The sequence below is a fragment of the Lampetra fluviatilis genome, chromosome 4 (assembly GCF_964198595.1).
Source record: "Lampetra fluviatilis chromosome 4, kcLamFluv1.1, whole genome shotgun sequence".
NCBI lineage: Eukaryota > Metazoa > Chordata > Hyperoartia > Petromyzontiformes > Petromyzontidae > Lampetra > Lampetra fluviatilis.
The window spans coordinates 27112213-27129927 of NC_136278.1; the positions used below are offsets into that span (position 1 = coordinate 27112213).

Sequence of the window (17715 nt, forward strand, 5' to 3'; positions counted from 1 at the left end):
TCACAAGGGTATCTCGCGGCTCGGAGGACATTAGGGCCAATGTTCCCATCTGGCCACTCAATAATGCAAGACACCTGGCAATGGATAAAATTGCTTACATTCCAAAATGTAACCACTGGAACACAAGGCAGAGGTACTCATTATAAGCTTGCTGCACAACTCTTTAATTGAAGGGACATTTTGGAAGTAAACGAACGGATAAATAACAGCGCGATATAAATTCGCGACTTTTTGTTATTCATAATAAAGGGTTTTTTGGCGTTAGATCGCGTTATTTATAAATGTGTCGTAACCCTCCACCACCCGACATGGCCAAACAGTAAAAAATGTGTCACGTTTACAAAAGACAAATAGTTCACTACTTTAGCCGACCGGTGTGTTGAAGAGTGAATCAACATCATTTACAATTTTGAGTACGACGTTTCGTTGGTAATTACATACTTTTAAAATGAAATGAGTATCTGACAAAGGATTAGAGTTTCAAATTAAAACGAAACGCTGTCCAAAAAAGTCAAGCCTTGAGAGATTATAACTTTTAAAAAATCCTCTAAACTTCAAAGGGGCTTAAAAAAAGAATGTTTTTTCATATTACACAGTGTTTAATTGGTATACAAACGGCTTGAAAATATACCGGCCTTAGCTTGCTATCATTTCAATTCATTTTCATGATTTCCCAAAGGTACCAGCTGGCATATCACAATATATAATCTGCTTAACTGCGAGCATAACATGGAAACAGTAGTGTTTCATTGCTTAGTTTATTTTTGTACCTATTAAACGTTTTACTGGACCGTTAAAGCACTGTGAGTTTGCCCAACATGGCTATGAAGATGTTTTTTTAGTCATTAAACATGAACCCGAACAGGTTAAGATGCGGTCTTACAATTCCTTTCTCACGATTGCCGGCAGAAGAGCCCATAATTCGAGGGAGCTCCAGCCAGCTTCACTAGATGATATTTTTTGGTCTCCTCTACCACGTCAGATATCTTCAAAGAGTTGGGATTAGCCAGACTTTACGCAACCTCATGCGATCTCCCAATTAACGAACTGTGGTGTGCATATTCAAACTGCTGGATGGACAGGGATGGAGGCATTTAAGAAACGTACTGCTGTGCCGGAAGATTTAATTGAACTGGAGACCTCGGCGCTACAAGTCCAATGTGCTAACCATTATGCCATGGCAACGTCCTGTAATAACATACAGCGGTTAAATCAAATCTAGCACGAGGGATCACCAGTCTGTTTAAGAAAACAAACTACATCCCGCATGCACACAGTGAGGGAACAGCAAAGGTACTTGTTCTCGCACAGGTTGTCGTCTTTGCATGTTCCATGGGCATGCCATTAGGGCTCCGCTACATTACCCTTAATGCTTGTGTGCTTACACTTTGTCACAAGAGGCATTTATTTCCAAGTGTAGCTTGCCGTGTTATTGTTTATTGTCGCATGAGACTTACTGTGTTGGTGGAGTTGTTGTTTAAGTGTAGCCCGCTGTCAAACAGAGGAGAGGAAGCAGTGCTGCTTTGATCACTGGGAATCATCGATGAATCTGCAAAACGGAATGAGCCCCTGACATTAAGGGACCACAAGTCTCCAAAGCATACGTTGATGGCAATAATGCGCTAATTGTCACCTCCATCAGGGGCGCCTAATGAGCTGCAGTTTAAAACCTCAGAGACGGCATCGCAATCAATAAATGTCTCGTGATGTTCACAGATTTTTTTTTTTACAAAGGTAAACTTTGTAAAATGTGGACATTGCTCGTCCGAGGTAGAAATCCCACACGCGGTGGTTTACTGCTGGCATCGATAAATACACGAAATAATTATCGTGGCTCGCGTTGTACAAGTGTGAATCATACCATCGTTGGGATAATTGGCAGAGAAAACAAGAGTGTTTTCCCCCCCTATATATTATTATCAAGTAACAAATGGTATGAAACAATAAAACAAGTGTTATTACTCACAACAGCTTTTACAGGCCTATATATTAAATGCGGAGTTATTGCAAGTCAATGAAATGAACACGCTGCAAGTAAATTAAAGGGAAGGAAATAACACAAAGTTGGGATTGTGTGGGTTTTTTTTTTTGGGGGGGGGGGAGGAGGAGGGGATTTCTTTTCTTCACTTCCATTGGTGACATGACAGCTTTTGTGAGATTCGTGCAGCCATCACGGCGTACGGCCGTACCAAGAACGGGGTTGGCGACACAGCGCAGCCCAGAGGTCGCAAACAGGTTTTGATTCCTTACCCGTACCCATACCCGGCCGCACCAGGGAACGGGTACCCGTACCCGTACCCGGCCGCACCAGGGAACGGGTACCCGTACCCGTACCCGGCCGCACCAGGGAACGGGTACCCGTACCCGTACCCGGCCGCACCAGGGAACGGGTACCCGTACCCGTACCCGGCGCACCAGGGAACGGGTACCCGTACCCGTACCTGGCCGCACCAGGGTCGCAAACGGGTACCCGGGTATCGGGTAGGGTACGGGTATCGGGTACCCGGTTGCGACCTCTGGCGCAGCCGCTGTCTGGTCAGGAGAATGGGGCAGCCCCCCTTGAGGTGGTTGTCCAATTGCATTAACACTGATGATGCAACCTGCAGAGAGGCCGCGGCCCCTCGAGCACTCCCTCAGCTAGAACCACTCTGAGGCTATGTCTGAGTTTGCTATTGACATTAATAAACAAAAAAAATTGGTATCCGTTTGAAATAAATGTAGCCAATTTTATGGCGGGGGGACTACAGAAATTCAGTAGACCCAAAGTCCGAACTCGTTGCTCCTGGTTTCTGGGAAGAGGGATAATTCTAGATTTGAAGCTTTCGTGACTGCAAGGATTCATACTCTTAGTTTTTTCGGTAAAGTCACGTAGGTAAAAAATTAAATAAAAATTAATAAAAATAAAATAATTAAAATCACGACGTTTCGGAGGCAACACAAGTCTCCGTCATCAGGTGGGACCGTCACAGCCAGATTTGCTGTATCATGACTCACTTGATACATGACTCACTTGATACAGCAAATCTGGCTGTGACGGTCCCACCTGATGACGGAGACTTGTGTTGCCTCCGAAACGTCGTGATTTTTATTATTTTATTTTTATTAATTTTAATTTAATTATTTACCTACGTGACTTTACCGAAAAAACTAAGAGTAAGAGGGATAATCTTCTATGTAAAGCTTTCGTGACTGCAGGGATTCATCTTCTTGGTTCTTTCGGTAAAGACACGTAAAATGGAAATAATAAAATAATAAAAATAAAACATAATAAAATAATTCTCACGACGTTTCGGCCACAACGCAAGCAGCCGTCCTCAGGTGAAGAACAGGTCTGTCGAGAAGACAGAGTCTGAATGACTTTACCGAAAGAACCAAGAAGAAAACAATTGGTATCCGTTTGAAATAAATGTGGCCAATTTTATGGCGGGGAGACTACAGAAATTCCGTAGACCCAAAGTCCGAACTCGTTGCTCCTGGCTTCTGAGAAGAGGGATAATGTTGGGCTCACTGCCCCACTCACGTAGTAGGGACTGCGAGCATCGGGAGTATCGTTTTTTATACGGGGAAGGGACGACAAGGGAAGAAGAACAAAAGTAAAGGAAAAATGTGGTGAGTGGGGGCCAGAATCCGATCTCGTACTCACACTGGCCTTCTTCGATAAGCGGAAGCTTGAGAAAGGCAGGGATCTTCCTCAGATACCGGACTGTGAAGGTGACCTCATCGCCGGCAGTCTGCAGCACTTGTACCTAATGGCACCACAGAGGGCTTGGAGTGTTTAAGTGCTACGCTAATGACAGCATACCATTTTACACGTTATTTATTTATTTGCTTAGTCGACCGAGGAAGGCCATACCGATCATTGTCCCCAATTTTAGGTAGAGTCCTGCTTGGCCGATTCACGCTTTTGGAGGAGAATAGAATGACTGACAAAGACACTGCTATTTGTGGGGATAAGCATCAGAGCTGGGGCTGTGGCATTGGCAGCGATAGGCAATGATGGCTTTACCGTACTAATGGGGATGAAATTGGTAAATATTTACTTTGTCCTTCTGCTGCCTGTCTTCGTTAAAAATGCCACATTTCTTTATTGAGAGCGAGTGCCCATCAAAATTCTGCGTGCAGAATGTGGGTATAAATGTGTGATGTCATCTTCATATTCAAAGCATGCAAGGATCCCTGTTATGTTTTGCTGTTTAAGACAAATTTCGTGTATACATTATTTTGGAGAGATGTAGCAATTTTGAATGTTATTTTCTAGTCACTTTACTACATTGACGTTCTTTGTTATCCATACATCATATTTATGAGGGCAATATAATCCATGACTCATTTTCCATCGCAGATTTTTTTACATGCATCATGCCTTTCATTATAATATGAGTTGAACTTAAACTAATACCATTTTACCGACGTCTGAAAGTGCACCATAAAACTTACCACTTCTTCATGTGTTGCGTTTTCCACATTGATGCCATTTATCTGTTTGAAATATAAAACATTCATTTGGTTTGAAATAGAGTCACAACCCAATGTATGGGATAAGATGTCAACCTTGAAATGGCTTAGTAATATTTTGGATAGTTCCCAAAACTGTATATACATCAACTTATCTAAATCTACTTTTAAGAAGTCATACATGGTTAAAGGAAGAGGTGCAGCCCTGCAATTGCTTGCTCAGGCTACTGCTGGCAGAAGGCCCTACGCTAGAGGAGCTCTTGTGAGCCCTTCTAGAGGGAACATCGGCCTAGTCTCCTAATCTGGCTAAACATCTTGTTGGTGAAAGTAACCACTCTTTACCCCTCCACACGCAACCCGCTGGTCGACTAACTGCGGTCGACCGAATTATACTGGGTGGATAGAAATCCAAAGATATGTTCAAAGGCTACGTAGAAACACCACTGGCACTTGGGAAAAATTGCAACGTATCGCTTTTAAGCAGGTACAATCAATCAGTGCAATAATTGTACATTACAAAAAAACAACACTAAAATGAATATAACATGAATCAGTTTTTTTTTCTTTCTCCTCGGGAATCACAACAATTCATCAAAATGGAAATGGAAGGTATTACTCACTCTCAAAATAGCATCGCCAATAAACAGCATTCCTGTTTGGTCAGCTGGATTTAAAAGAAAAATGTACATGATTTAACTTATAGAGGTAACAACACATTGTCTTGCAGTCAATTGCATTCTTTCTAACATATGTATTATTTTAATAAATTTTAATTAATTGTCAAATATATTTTGAGTTGCATAGTCTCTCCAATTTCTAGTAGTTACGATTCAACTTATTTTGCACGTACATACATGTGTTCGTGGTGGTTAGCGATTCCCGCTCATGGCCAACACCAGTGGCGATTTTCTGAACTGGTCATGGGCCTCCCCTAGGCTGTCTCAGCCATAAACAATTACCTAGTGCGATGTGTAAACGTCGCTACTCAGGAGACAAAGGCGGCCGAGCGTGGTGCTAGCCACCCACCCTCTCGTGTGCCATGCCGGCCTTCATAGGTGCTACTCGCTAAGAGCACTTGGAACCACTTGCCCCAACAGTTTGTGAAGGCTATCGGGGGCATCTTTGTCTTTGTGATATATGCATAAGAGGGGCGATGGCACGGTGGTTATGGCACTGCGCTACTAACCCGACTTCCCTTGCTGGCCATGGCTCTCGTCAGCCCTCGAGACTATTTAGTGTGGTGTGTAAACATTAGCACTGCGGTGATGCTGGCCGCATCACCCCCTCGTGTGCCATCAACGCCTTAATCTCACCTCGCTAACAGTATTTTCTTCAACTGCCTACACGAGGGGTATATTTCGTTGCTATATGTGCTATTTACACCGTAAAAAAAAACTTGCTGACTGCCAAAAATACGTTTCTAATGATGCGATTTCATTTGCCGATGAACGAGTATTCAACTAATGCCCAACTTTTACAAAATTAATTCATTCGGATCACTATTTTAAATAAGTGGCACGGTTGTGAATTTTTTTGGCTTGTCGCAACGTGTGGTGTTGTATGTTGTTGTTGTTGCATAACACCTTGTTACAATATAATGCGTGTTTATCACTGTCACTCCACATGGGGGGGCGAGGCGCCTCCTCCCCCCTCCTCGGCGTCAACTCACAACCCTCACCACAAAGGCAGAACCCTCACGTCATCACGCGATCTCCGCTATTGAGACATCGAAGTAAAAAGGACGTCATGATGAACAAGAGATTATAACCTTTAAATGAAATAAGTCTGTGCCACCACGCACTTCCAAATTGCACACGAATTCGATGCAATGAATATATCACGTTATATTATTTTATTTTACTTTCATTAATTTTAATGTTTTACCTACGTGACTTTACCGAAAAAACCTAAGAATATGAATATATCACGTCGCTTTTCGCTTGCAAGTTTCATATTTACTGCAATACACCCGTCCTTGGACGGGCAAAAGGCTGGTAGTAGTCAATATAATCAGAACAAACATTGTTATTTTCAAATCAAAATTGTTATTTTGTCAATGCTTGCAAAGAGTTTGAATTTACCTGCCTGGTCTTTCATGATTTTGGAAATCACCACTGGAACCCTGTATTCAGCTCCTCCCTGTTTAAAGAGACATTTGTACAAACATGTTTAATTAACGTATGCAGCAGTTGTGTCTGTACATCATAGCGCGCGCACACACATATGTTTTCCTAAACTAAAGGAAACCTGTTGATGTTATGCTTAATTTCGTTTCGTCTGTGATACTGCATTGGCAGTAGTGCACGAGCCCAAATAACAACGCTTTGACACATTCGTCAACGCCACTGCTTTCAAATTTTAACAAAAATTAAGCAACGTTACGGGCAATGGACCTCCTCTATACACGTGCCACGAGGAAGGGCCATCCCACCCCCCTCCCAAAAAATTCGACTATTATATATGTTCACAATAGAGGTGGGTTATTGACGAATGTGTTGAGTCGTTGCTGAAACTGCAACGTTCATTCCATACGCAATTCAAAACAACGGCTGCATTTGGTGGCGTGCGCGATCTCCCACGTTGATGTGTGACGTCCCAGCGGCGCTCGTGACACCGTGTCAAGCTGTGTGTTGTTGTGTATTGGTGTTTATTGCGTTGCTGCCCGTAGGACCTCACTCCATCTCGGAGGTGGACCTATTCTGCTACGTATAATGGAGCTGCCATTTCAGCAGCTGCAGCGTTGACACCACCACACCATGCAGTTCAGTATTATTATTTTTATTAATTTCTGTGAGCAAAAAAAAATACGCGTTGAAGTTTAGACGTTTACGCCAGAACACTATGTGCCAGAATGCTTTGAAAATAAACACATACCTTGATGCTTAGTCCAAAGCCCCCTATTTCTTGTCGACGTAAAGTCACGCTTCGCTCCTAAGGAAACAAACAAAAAAAGTGTAATTTTTAAATCCTGTATATTAAGTTCACTTGCTTGCTTGCATGCTTGCGTGCTTGCTTGCTTACGACCGTGCAAATCGTTCGGTCGTTTTTTAACCCACTTCCCGTGATCCAATCGAGCTGACATTTTGCACACAGACTCGTTGTGCGTGACAATTAATTTTCGTGAAAATTTTTGTTCCAAAATTTTACACTGTTTAGGGAATTTTTTTAAAATATTCAATTACCAATTGCTTAATGGTGGCAGACAATCATCTGACCCATAGGTGGCAGCCATCTCAAGCCAGAGGACGAGAGGACTCTAGCCGCCCCGATGCCACGCATATAAAGGATTTATAGTGAAAAACTTTGTTTTTACGGGTTAATTTTAACAAGTTTGGCTTTCAGTGGAACTTCAATTCATAAATGCCTCGTTGGTTGCTCTTGAGATGTGACACGTGCGCATTTGAGCACCAGCTGTTTTTTTAAATATTTCTTTACCAAGTTGAAATCCTTTGTCGTTATCGTCAGTCATGCTCGACACACTGCTGCCTCCGCAAGCCTTTATCATCTCTCTCTCTCTCTCTGGGTTCTGTGATATAACAAGCCACCTAGCACGTACACACGAGTTGCTTTCATTGCTCCATCTCCCCAGTGGACGTTATCTCAGACGCGTTCCATTCCTTGGCTGTCACTCCGGCACTATGTTCGACAACTGACCAAGTTTAAACAGTCTGGATAAATTTGACTCAAAGCACAGGTGGTGCAAGGGTTGCTGGAGGTTGAGGTCATGGGGGTAATCATCTCCATCTGTGCAGACTTTGGGATGAACAATGGACAAACATTAGAATTCCCTTTGAAGGGAAGCATAAGTCAATTTACTTAATTTTAAAAGCATGTATTGTGACATACTACATTTAAAAAAGTCAATTGTTCAAGTACAATTTTAATTTTATTAAACATTCAAAAATGGCAGCGTGCAGTAGAGAGCTGCTGTAGCCAAGATGATTAGTAAAAAAAAACTAATTCAGGGATTGAACCGTGCATATGAAGGTTACGCCGATGCTCATGTCCTATCTCCTTTGCAACAACTCCTCTGCACAACAGGCACTGTTTGTTTTTATTACTTTTTACATTTTATCTTTACCACTTTATTTTCAACAAATAGGATCACAACCAACGGGGATGATACCAATACATTACAGCGACATCAGTGAAACCATTTCTATCCCTGTCCAAGTTGCTATTGTAGTACTACAATATGTGGCAGCAGGGACAAAAAGATGAGATATTTGGTGTTCTTAACAAACACCAAGGGTAGGAAAAACTGTCATATCACTTGACGCGTGAACATTTTATGAAAGCGTGTGTAGTCAAAGGATCCCACTCCCTCTTCAACTCTTCGACGTCTTCATCAACGGAAGAGCTCAAGTTCTGTAGCATTGTGGCATTCAACGTTTTGGCAATTTTAGTTTTGTAGTGCTGGCACTTTGTGGTCTTTCCAATACCACTGTAGTACAATATGTACCTGGAAGTGTCCGTTGATTGTACAACACATGAGCTGGCGTGAGGTTGATGAAGAAACTTGTGGTGTGGGATTGAGCGAAGGTTCGCTCACACTCAGTTCAAATTTTTAACTATCTTTCAATAAAGCTATTGCACATCTGGACACAGCCAAAAACTTGTGTCCATATGGACACGAGTTTTCCTGAGGACTTCTAGAGCAACAGGCATCGATCAGAGGTGCAATAATTAACTCCGCATGTGTTAGTATGGTATACTCCATGCAGGGATTGAAACGGAGTCAGCCTTAACTGTGACAGCTCAAACTCTCTACCCCTTGCTATGAGACAAAGCAGGACATTATTCCATTCCGCAAGGATAGCAACTGTGTTCTGAATGTATTCCATGTTTATGGTGCATGGAGTATTATATAACATTGGGATGTTGTCGTTTAGGCTTGGTCCCTCAAACCGTCTTCGAAGAGGAGAGGGTGTTTGTTATTTCTTAAGGTCAGCAGTGTCACTTTAGCCCAGTGTTCTTCACTCACGTTCGGAAGGGGGAGTGGACACTGTCGCCGATAAGACATCAGTGTGAGGGCCGCCACACATTTCAAACCATTGGGGTTTGACAGCACGACGGGGAGTGTTGTCACGTGTTGTGTATTTGTCGGGGGGGTGCACGTCAGGGACCGCACTAAAGGCCACCAGGGGCCGCCAGCGGTCCGTGGGCCTTGCAATGAAGACTACTTCTATAGCTCCACTTTCCAATCTCCACTCCCCTGCTCTCTTTATGCATCTCCTACCTGCCTTGCCCCTCCCCCTCGCTCCACAGAATCAGTAAACCCTCATCGCTTGTAAAATATTGCAATCACCATCAATTACTCAAGGTAATGGTCAGCTGTTGTGGCCCCATACGAGAAAGAGCGATGTTGCGTAAAATCGTAAATGTGACCCTGCTGGATTAACTCACTTTGCCGCTGCACTGGCTGCCAGTGACACACACCACCTCTTGGTGCTGGATGGTCAGGAGGTCCTTGGAGATTTTCAGCCGCACCTCGTGTGGTTCTGATTTCCCATCAATGAGCAGCACAATGCCAACTTTAGTCTGCGAGAGTGTGACACAAATGAAAGAGATAACGAGCGAAAATCATTAAAGTTGTTCGTCTGAGCATTTTTAGTTTGATCTGATAGGTTAATGTGTCTGACTCCTATAAACGTACCACAACAACTGACTGTTAAGTCATTCAAGTGAATAGAAGTAATGAGAATCAGGACACGTTTCTCCCACACCAGAAATAACTGCAATACTACAGCAATTGCTTTATGCTGGAATTTGCTAACTGAATTGATACATTAATGGATTTCCTTGTACATGAGGAGATTTTTATATAAGCGTTCCAATAATAGTACAGCAATACGTGAAGCATACGATTGACAATTTGATTGACAAGCCGTTAAAAAATAGCCTGTTTGCTATGAATTGCTATAAGCAAGTGCAATATCATTTAAATAACAAAATATAATAAAAATAAATACCAATAAATAGTATCTTTCAACACAGTTGCTGAGCACAGGACCAAAGGTTAAAAAAGCCAAACGGCCAGCAACAAAAAAGCACCATTAGAGGTGCAATAGATGAGAGTCGATACGTTTCTTTTAATTTATACAGATTATGTCTAAGTTGGGAAAACGGACAAACGGGAGAGAGAATTCCAAAACCGAGCAGCGTGATGAATGAAGCAATCTGGGAGGTGGTTAGACCAGCTGTGTGCTTAATTGAACACAGGCCAGGATGAGATGAAACAGTCAAATGTGCAGAGATGTTGCCTGATTTTTGTCGGAGTTTCATTTGAAGGTATTCTGAAAATTATGTCAATGCCCCGTGGATTAAATGCAGCACATTGCAGCTGAACGCAACGTCATTTAAATAATCCGAGGGGCGGTAAGTTCACTTGTGAGGTTTTGTTTTAGCTCCACAAAGCAGCGTTGCGTGGAGCAGATACACATGTAACACAAAACAGAATACTATCGTTGCTGGCTGATAATGCCACAGAGTGGACCATGTTGTTTCATTTATAAGTAAAGTAAAACAAACGGTTCAACAAAGTTGGTTTATTTTTAGTTAGATCGTGCAACATCCATTTGCGACTATTACCCTCCGTCAGCCGACAGAGTCACTCGAATCAAGTTGTCACGTGGACCTTTTAAAGACTGTCGAAACTTTGCTCGATTTTCAACTCTCCGGTTTTGTTGATGAACTAAATCAATTGGCGCATTTGCCCACTTGTGGCATCGTGATGGTATGGGCTCTGTCGGGTGGTAGAGGGTTATAGTTAAAAGACTTCCACTATACCTACAAGACCTAATCTAACATAAACTAATTATGAATTTATTATATTGGTCGTAAAAGCCTACAGTATAAGATTAAAGTGAGTTTTATCATTAACGCTGATATTTAAACATTGAATACAGCAATACGTATTCTTATTTGATAAACATCATTCAGTTTCATCTTCTCGGTTCTTTCGGTAAAGTCACGTAGAATGGAAATAATAAAATAATACAAATAAAACATAATAAAATAATTCTCACGACGTTTCGTTATGGTTTATTATTTATTATTTTATTATTTCCATTCTACGTGACTTTACCGAAAGAACCAAGAAGATGAATCCCTGCAGTCACGAAAGCTTTAAATCGAAATCATTCAGTTTATGAAACAAGTTCAGACAAGAAAAGTCCGTTCTGTAGCTAGTGTCTGAGGTATTGTTCTTTAGTTTACAATTTTTTGCTAATTTATGCTGGAATCGTTGCACACATCACGTTTTGTAAGTTGTCTGTGAGGATTCCTGCTTCAGGATGAGTATTTTCAAAGACGCATACATCAGCAAATGAGAGAACATCTGCAATGTACGTGGATAATGGGTTTCATTGATTTTTTTTGCGAAGGTGTAAAACGGTATCAACCAGAAACTGCGTGACGGGACTGTGTGAAAGGATTGCTGGGCAAGAAAAGTGATGCTTAACAAGTTCAGTAACAAGCAAAATACATATATGCATAGTCATGAACTACACAAACACCAATACTATGCAATCACCATTAACTAATTATGTCAGATACATTTCATTTCAGATGTATGCTTCAATATGCTTGGTATTGCGTACGTATTCGATTATATAATATACATGATAGCCTTTCCCACATTTTGTGTTATCATATTATTATCAAATCACACAAAAGTAGAATGTATTATAAAAGTAACGTTAAAAAACACTGATTTCACAACCATACTATGCGGCAAATATGCCACTTAAAAATGTTGTTTGCCATATTACAAACATACATTGCAGTTTTCCCGTGATTGTAAGCCATTATAAATATAGCTCTAAGATTGCTCAAGAGGTGTAGTTTTGTACAGCATGCTGAGAATCTCATTATGATTCTGTTGGCTGGATTTAATAAGTTGTTCAGCATTATGCCACCCCTGACAGTCTGCATTAAATGTAATGCAAACAATACAACTAAAAAAAAACACGCCCCAAGCAGAGGTTGAATGTAATTGGTAAGAATGTACCAATAATATAATAATATATTCTGAAATATGTACTGCACGTAAATATAGAATTACATTTCTAAAGGCCATAAAATATTGTTGATTTAATCGTTGACTCATTTTCTTGCAGATATCTACATATATAAACATATAATTGGCATGCCTCATCTTTACACTATACAATTAGACTTTTATTATCTGTACCGGCTGTGGCATATCAGAGTGGAAACAATACCGCACGGCATGCGATATTGTGTTCACTTTATTTTATTTTCTACGTAACTGGCTTCAAACAATGTGGAGATCGCAAAATGTGCCCAAAGCACACCACCACGCACCCACATTGTACAAGATACATCGAGAGAATACCTGTACTAACACGTAGGGTTCCACAGCCAATATGAATCATCATCATCATATATTTGTTTTGATAATTGTTTTTTTACCCTTCTATCTGGCAACAAAACTGACACCTTTTTTTACAAGGAGTCATGTTTACATAGACCACAATACCTGCGGTCATAATGCAAATAAAAAAAGATAGAAGGGTAAAAAAAACAATTATCATATTTTTTACTGGCAAATGAGGTTCCAATGGTGTAGATTTGTAATAGTTAGGCCACGTAATATATTGACTAAAACTGTATCGTAAGACCCCTTCCCACCCTACGCGGCCAAGCAAAGACAATTGTCACGTGCACAAGCATGTATGGAACCAAATATTTAAATATACAAATATGTCTTCTTGATTCTTTCGGTAAAGTCGTCACGTAGAAGGGAAATAATAAAATAATAAAAATAAAATAATTCTCACGACGTTTCGGCCACAACGCAAGCAGCCGTCCTCAGGTGAAGAACAGACGCTGTCTTTCCGACAGACCTGTTCTTCACTTGAGGACGGCTGCTTGCGTTGTGGCCGAAACGTCGTGTGAATTATTGTATTATGTTTTATTTTTATTATTTTATTATTTCCATTCTACGTGACTTTACCGAAAGAACCAAGAAGACGAATCCCTGCAGTCACGAAAGCTTTAAATCGAAATTTATATAAATATGCTTTCCCACCTGATGACGGACGCTTGTGTTGCGCCTGAAACGTCGTGATTTATTTTATTTTTTCACCTTCGTGACTTTACCGAAAGAACCAAAGAGATATGAATTCCTGCACTCACGAAAGCTTCAAATCAAGATTGATACAAATTTAGCTTTGAGAATTTTTCTTCGAATCATATAGATTGCGCACGTGACAATTTGATTTGCTCGGTTGTGTCGGGTGGTGGGGGGGGGTAGTCGTCGCGATGCAAACATGGCACAGTCGTTAACGCATTCTACTGTGAACACGCAGACGCGGGTCTGGTTCCTGGCCGGTGGTTATCACGTGATATCTCAAACCGGCCATGGGCCTATTACCTCCTTCGCTAACTCACACTGACCAGCCTGGTGATACTCTTTCGATCTTAATTTGCGTACCGTACCACACGTCGCCCTACTCATTGACATGCTAATTTTTCCTCTGCCCCCTCCCTCTCTCCGCCCCCGCCCCCTCTCCCTCTCTCTATTTAAGGCCTCGTCACAGAGACGATCTCTCTCTTTGTGCCGATGCGTGTCCTCTCTCTGTGTATCTTTGTGATATCTGTCTGCTTATATGTCTGTCTATAGTTTTCTGGTTAGATTTTTGTTGCTATTTCTTTCTTTTATACCTGATGACGATTGCTTGTGTTGCAATCAAAACGTCGTAGTATGCTATTATTTAATTTCTTATTTTATCTTTATACGTGACTTTACCGAAAAAAAACAAAGAGTATGGACCCTTGCAGTCACGAAAACTTCAAATCTAGATTTACAGCCTGGTGATGTATGATAAAACTACTCCAATAACGGACACAACGAGGGGGCAGGCCTTCATCCAACAGTGGATTGGCATAGATGTGTGCAATATTAAAAGCAAAAGCAACAACGGATATTACACAAATGTATGGAATTAAGCAAATTAGAGGTTACAAAATGTAATGCTCGAACAAACAAAGTCAAGCTGCCACATTATTCAACCTAATGTATTCAAGGGGCAGAATAATCCTCTTTACATTCGTACTTCAACCTTATTTGTTGCAGTTGCAGTCAATAACCGTTTACCAAATTTAAAGATAGATTGAGTGAGCCTGCAGCTAGAATTAAGCAGGCGCATAGGTCCCTGCCACACCGCTTTCATTCTGCAGAGAACTGCAGCCAGATTTAAATTGCTATTAAAACCTCTGAGACCCAGCCACAAAAGGCATAATGTGCTACATTTTTGCAGGAATGGCATTTCTATTAAAAAAATATATAGAGTTCTCATTGAAATTATGTTATTCTTGAATTGCCTGGTCTGTTGCTTCGTGAAATGCTTACTGCATTCGCTTCGTTTGGTTTGTAAATGTACCAATTCTTTTTTCAGGAATGACTCCTTTAGGCTAAAAATGTGATGTCACTACCCAACAAGCAGAGCATTCTACTTCATTGATTTATTCAATGATTTCCACAATGGTACACACAGCAGGTAGTCTGCTGACACTGGCTAAATGCAGGAATGGAAGCTCACTTTGTGAGTTTTATTCCTCCAGCAAATTCCATCCGGAGCTGATTATTACATTTCATTGGACTGATGCTTATACATAAGCAGCGTCGACATCTGCGCAGAGCGAGCAAAAACCAATCCTGGGACATCTGGACGTTGATATTGAGTTTGAGCCAGTGGCTCTGCTACTCCATAGACGGTTGCAAGAGTACATTATATGGGGTTGCTTCACGTCACTGCAAATATTATTATGTACATGATACACAGCGTAATGATTTCAAATTGTGTGAAACTGTGGCGTTAAGAGACTGATTATAATTAACGTAGTTTTCATTGTGTTATCATAATGAGTTTTACTTATATTAATCAAAAGGATCCGAGTTTGATTTTGTGTATTTCCATGAATCAAGGTCATATTGAGCTGTTTGGAGCCCTAAACGTTTTGTTTTTTGTTTGCTTTTGCCTAATGCCAGCACTGCAATTAGGGCATAGCTATCTTTGCGTCTCTCAAACAAAAATCCACCAGTTGTGTGTGGGCATGCACCTCCGATTAGCACGGTTGGCTGCGTACGGTGCGAAAGAAGTTCAACATGACACACATGTTACAGATAACAGACACTTTTAACGTACGTGTGAACAGCTTCTCCAAAATCATTGTCCGGATACTTACTTAGCGTTAATTAAGCACATTTATATTGTTAAGTGGTGGTAAAGGGAACTGAAAATAACATTCTTGGACATTTTTATTCAGTTCCTGTCAACTCAACACAGGCTCGATATTCGTGTATCAAAATTGTAAATTTTACCGGAGCTGAAAGAGTGTTTCTGTTCTAAGTTTTTCAAATTAATTTTGGATGTATTGTCGACCACAGAAACGTCCATATTTACTACAACTCTACATTAGAGTATTGTATGTACATTTACAGCTAAGTTATATATGCAGCATGACAATGTATGTAACATATTGAACCAATCTCTCAAACGATTTATGCCAAATACATGTTTTGGCTTAAAAAAAACAAGCATTACCATCCCAAACAGAGAATAAATTTACCGACAGTAAAAACATCATTATTACTAAAATTACAATTTCAAAATTCCCAACTATAACATTCTGAGTGCTGTAGCCAGCACATTGTTCTATGTATGGAAATGATTATATGTCTCTACTGGTAATATGCACGGGAACAGCTTCAATTTCCTTTGTGGTTCGTGCATTTCAGTATTTTATTTTCCTACAAAGTGTTCTTTTCATCTGATTTTTTTTTTCGTGTGGGTTTCGTATGCAATTTTTCAGAGATTGAGAGAGCGTTGCCACTGTGTGGCTGAGCTGGGCATGGGGGAAAATATGACAGCTTCAACAATTGCTGCGATCCCTGTAATTGAACTGCCAGTAACACTCACTCGCTGCTCCTGTGCATTGTCACACCTTGAGTGCAAACTATTTCTGATAAACCAGTGTTGACAACAATTATTATTTTCAATTTTAAACACCAAAGTGTTTTGTTTCATTATTTAAAAAATACAATGTTTTGTCAGTTCACATGAACCAATTGCAATTTAATTGCATGGATATGTCAGGTAAAGTTGTTTCTCTATTCCTGATCAATCATGCCCTACATATTAAACTTTAATGAACAGGTTTGTTTGGTGGTAAACTAAAAACGAAAGCAATAAAAACCAGACTGATGATCAACATTCATGTTTTATATTTTTTCCATATTTAGCACTCACTAACATGCATCTGTGGTGTCATGGTTCGCACATTGTACCTTCTATAAACGAAACAAAGCTATTTTTATTATACCAGGTGAGCCCCACTGAGCTCTCAGAAGCGACCTGGTCACCAATGAAGGTTCAAAATGTGGACATTTATTGCAGTCAAATACTCAAAACGCACGTTTCTAACTGTGGAAGGAAAATCCGGAGGACCTGGAGAAAAATCCTCGCGACCGCAGGGAGAACATGAAAACTCCAGATTTCCAGGCATCATCAGGGTCGGGATCTAACCAACAACCTCCTGCATGCCAGGTGAAGTAGTTATCATCTCACCACAGTGGTGCCCATTCCAAAGGTAGCCGGTTGGATCTCCTGGCATGGAAGTTGAAACAGTGGGCATGTTTTTGGCGTCCTCTGGTCTAACACCGTTTGAGACTAGGCTCGAAAGAAAGCTGTCTCTGGTGTGGACCAATCAGTTTCAAAGACAATGCATATACTATCAGAGTATTTTTTGGTTTGCATTCTGACCACAAGTATTGTGGTTGATGCACACTTGATTCCTTGTAAAAGGTTTCAGTTTGGTGTTATAACATCTTAACACCTGTTTTGTTGCCAGAAAAAAAGAAGAAAACCTATTCTCATATTTTGGTACTGGCAAAAGAGGTTCCATAATGTTTTTTTTTTGTTCATCCCCCTGCCTCGAGCCAGTCAGCAATATAAATGGATACACTACAGTGTGGTGGAGTAAAGTGTCCAGCATGGGAGAACAGGCCAAAAAAAACCCCTGTCTCAGCAGTGGAGGCCCTTTTGTCAGTCGAATCTTTAACGGTTACCTTTTTAGCAATGACTGACATGTTTCAAGGTTGACCTGATGCACACGGTATATATTTACCAAACTTTTTTTCTGCGCTTTTTCACAATCTCACTAAAAAGTAGTTAATGCACGCTCACATGTCCAGCTGCTTTGGGTCAGTTCTCTCAATGAAATTAATGAAAT

General features: G+C 40.8%; 1 protein-coding gene across 1 annotated transcript in view; it reads right to left on the reverse strand.

The window, feature by feature from the left end:
- LOC144931345 (gamma-2-syntrophin-like) overlaps positions 1-17715 on the reverse strand; it is a 145578-nt gene that overhangs the window by 15313 nt on the left and 112550 nt on the right. Inside the window, exons 3-9 of the mRNA XM_078855147.1 lie at positions 9862-9996; positions 7330-7386; positions 6537-6594; positions 5076-5119; positions 4438-4479; positions 3644-3746; positions 1458-1549 (exon numbers count right to left, since the gene is read on the reverse strand). Of these exons, the coding sequence (XP_078711273.1) occupies positions 1458-1549; positions 3644-3746; positions 4438-4479; positions 5076-5119; positions 6537-6594; positions 7330-7386; positions 9862-9996 (531 nt within the window). The remainder of the gene's footprint in view (positions 1-1457; positions 1550-3643; positions 3747-4437; positions 4480-5075; positions 5120-6536; positions 6595-7329; positions 7387-9861; positions 9997-17715) is intronic.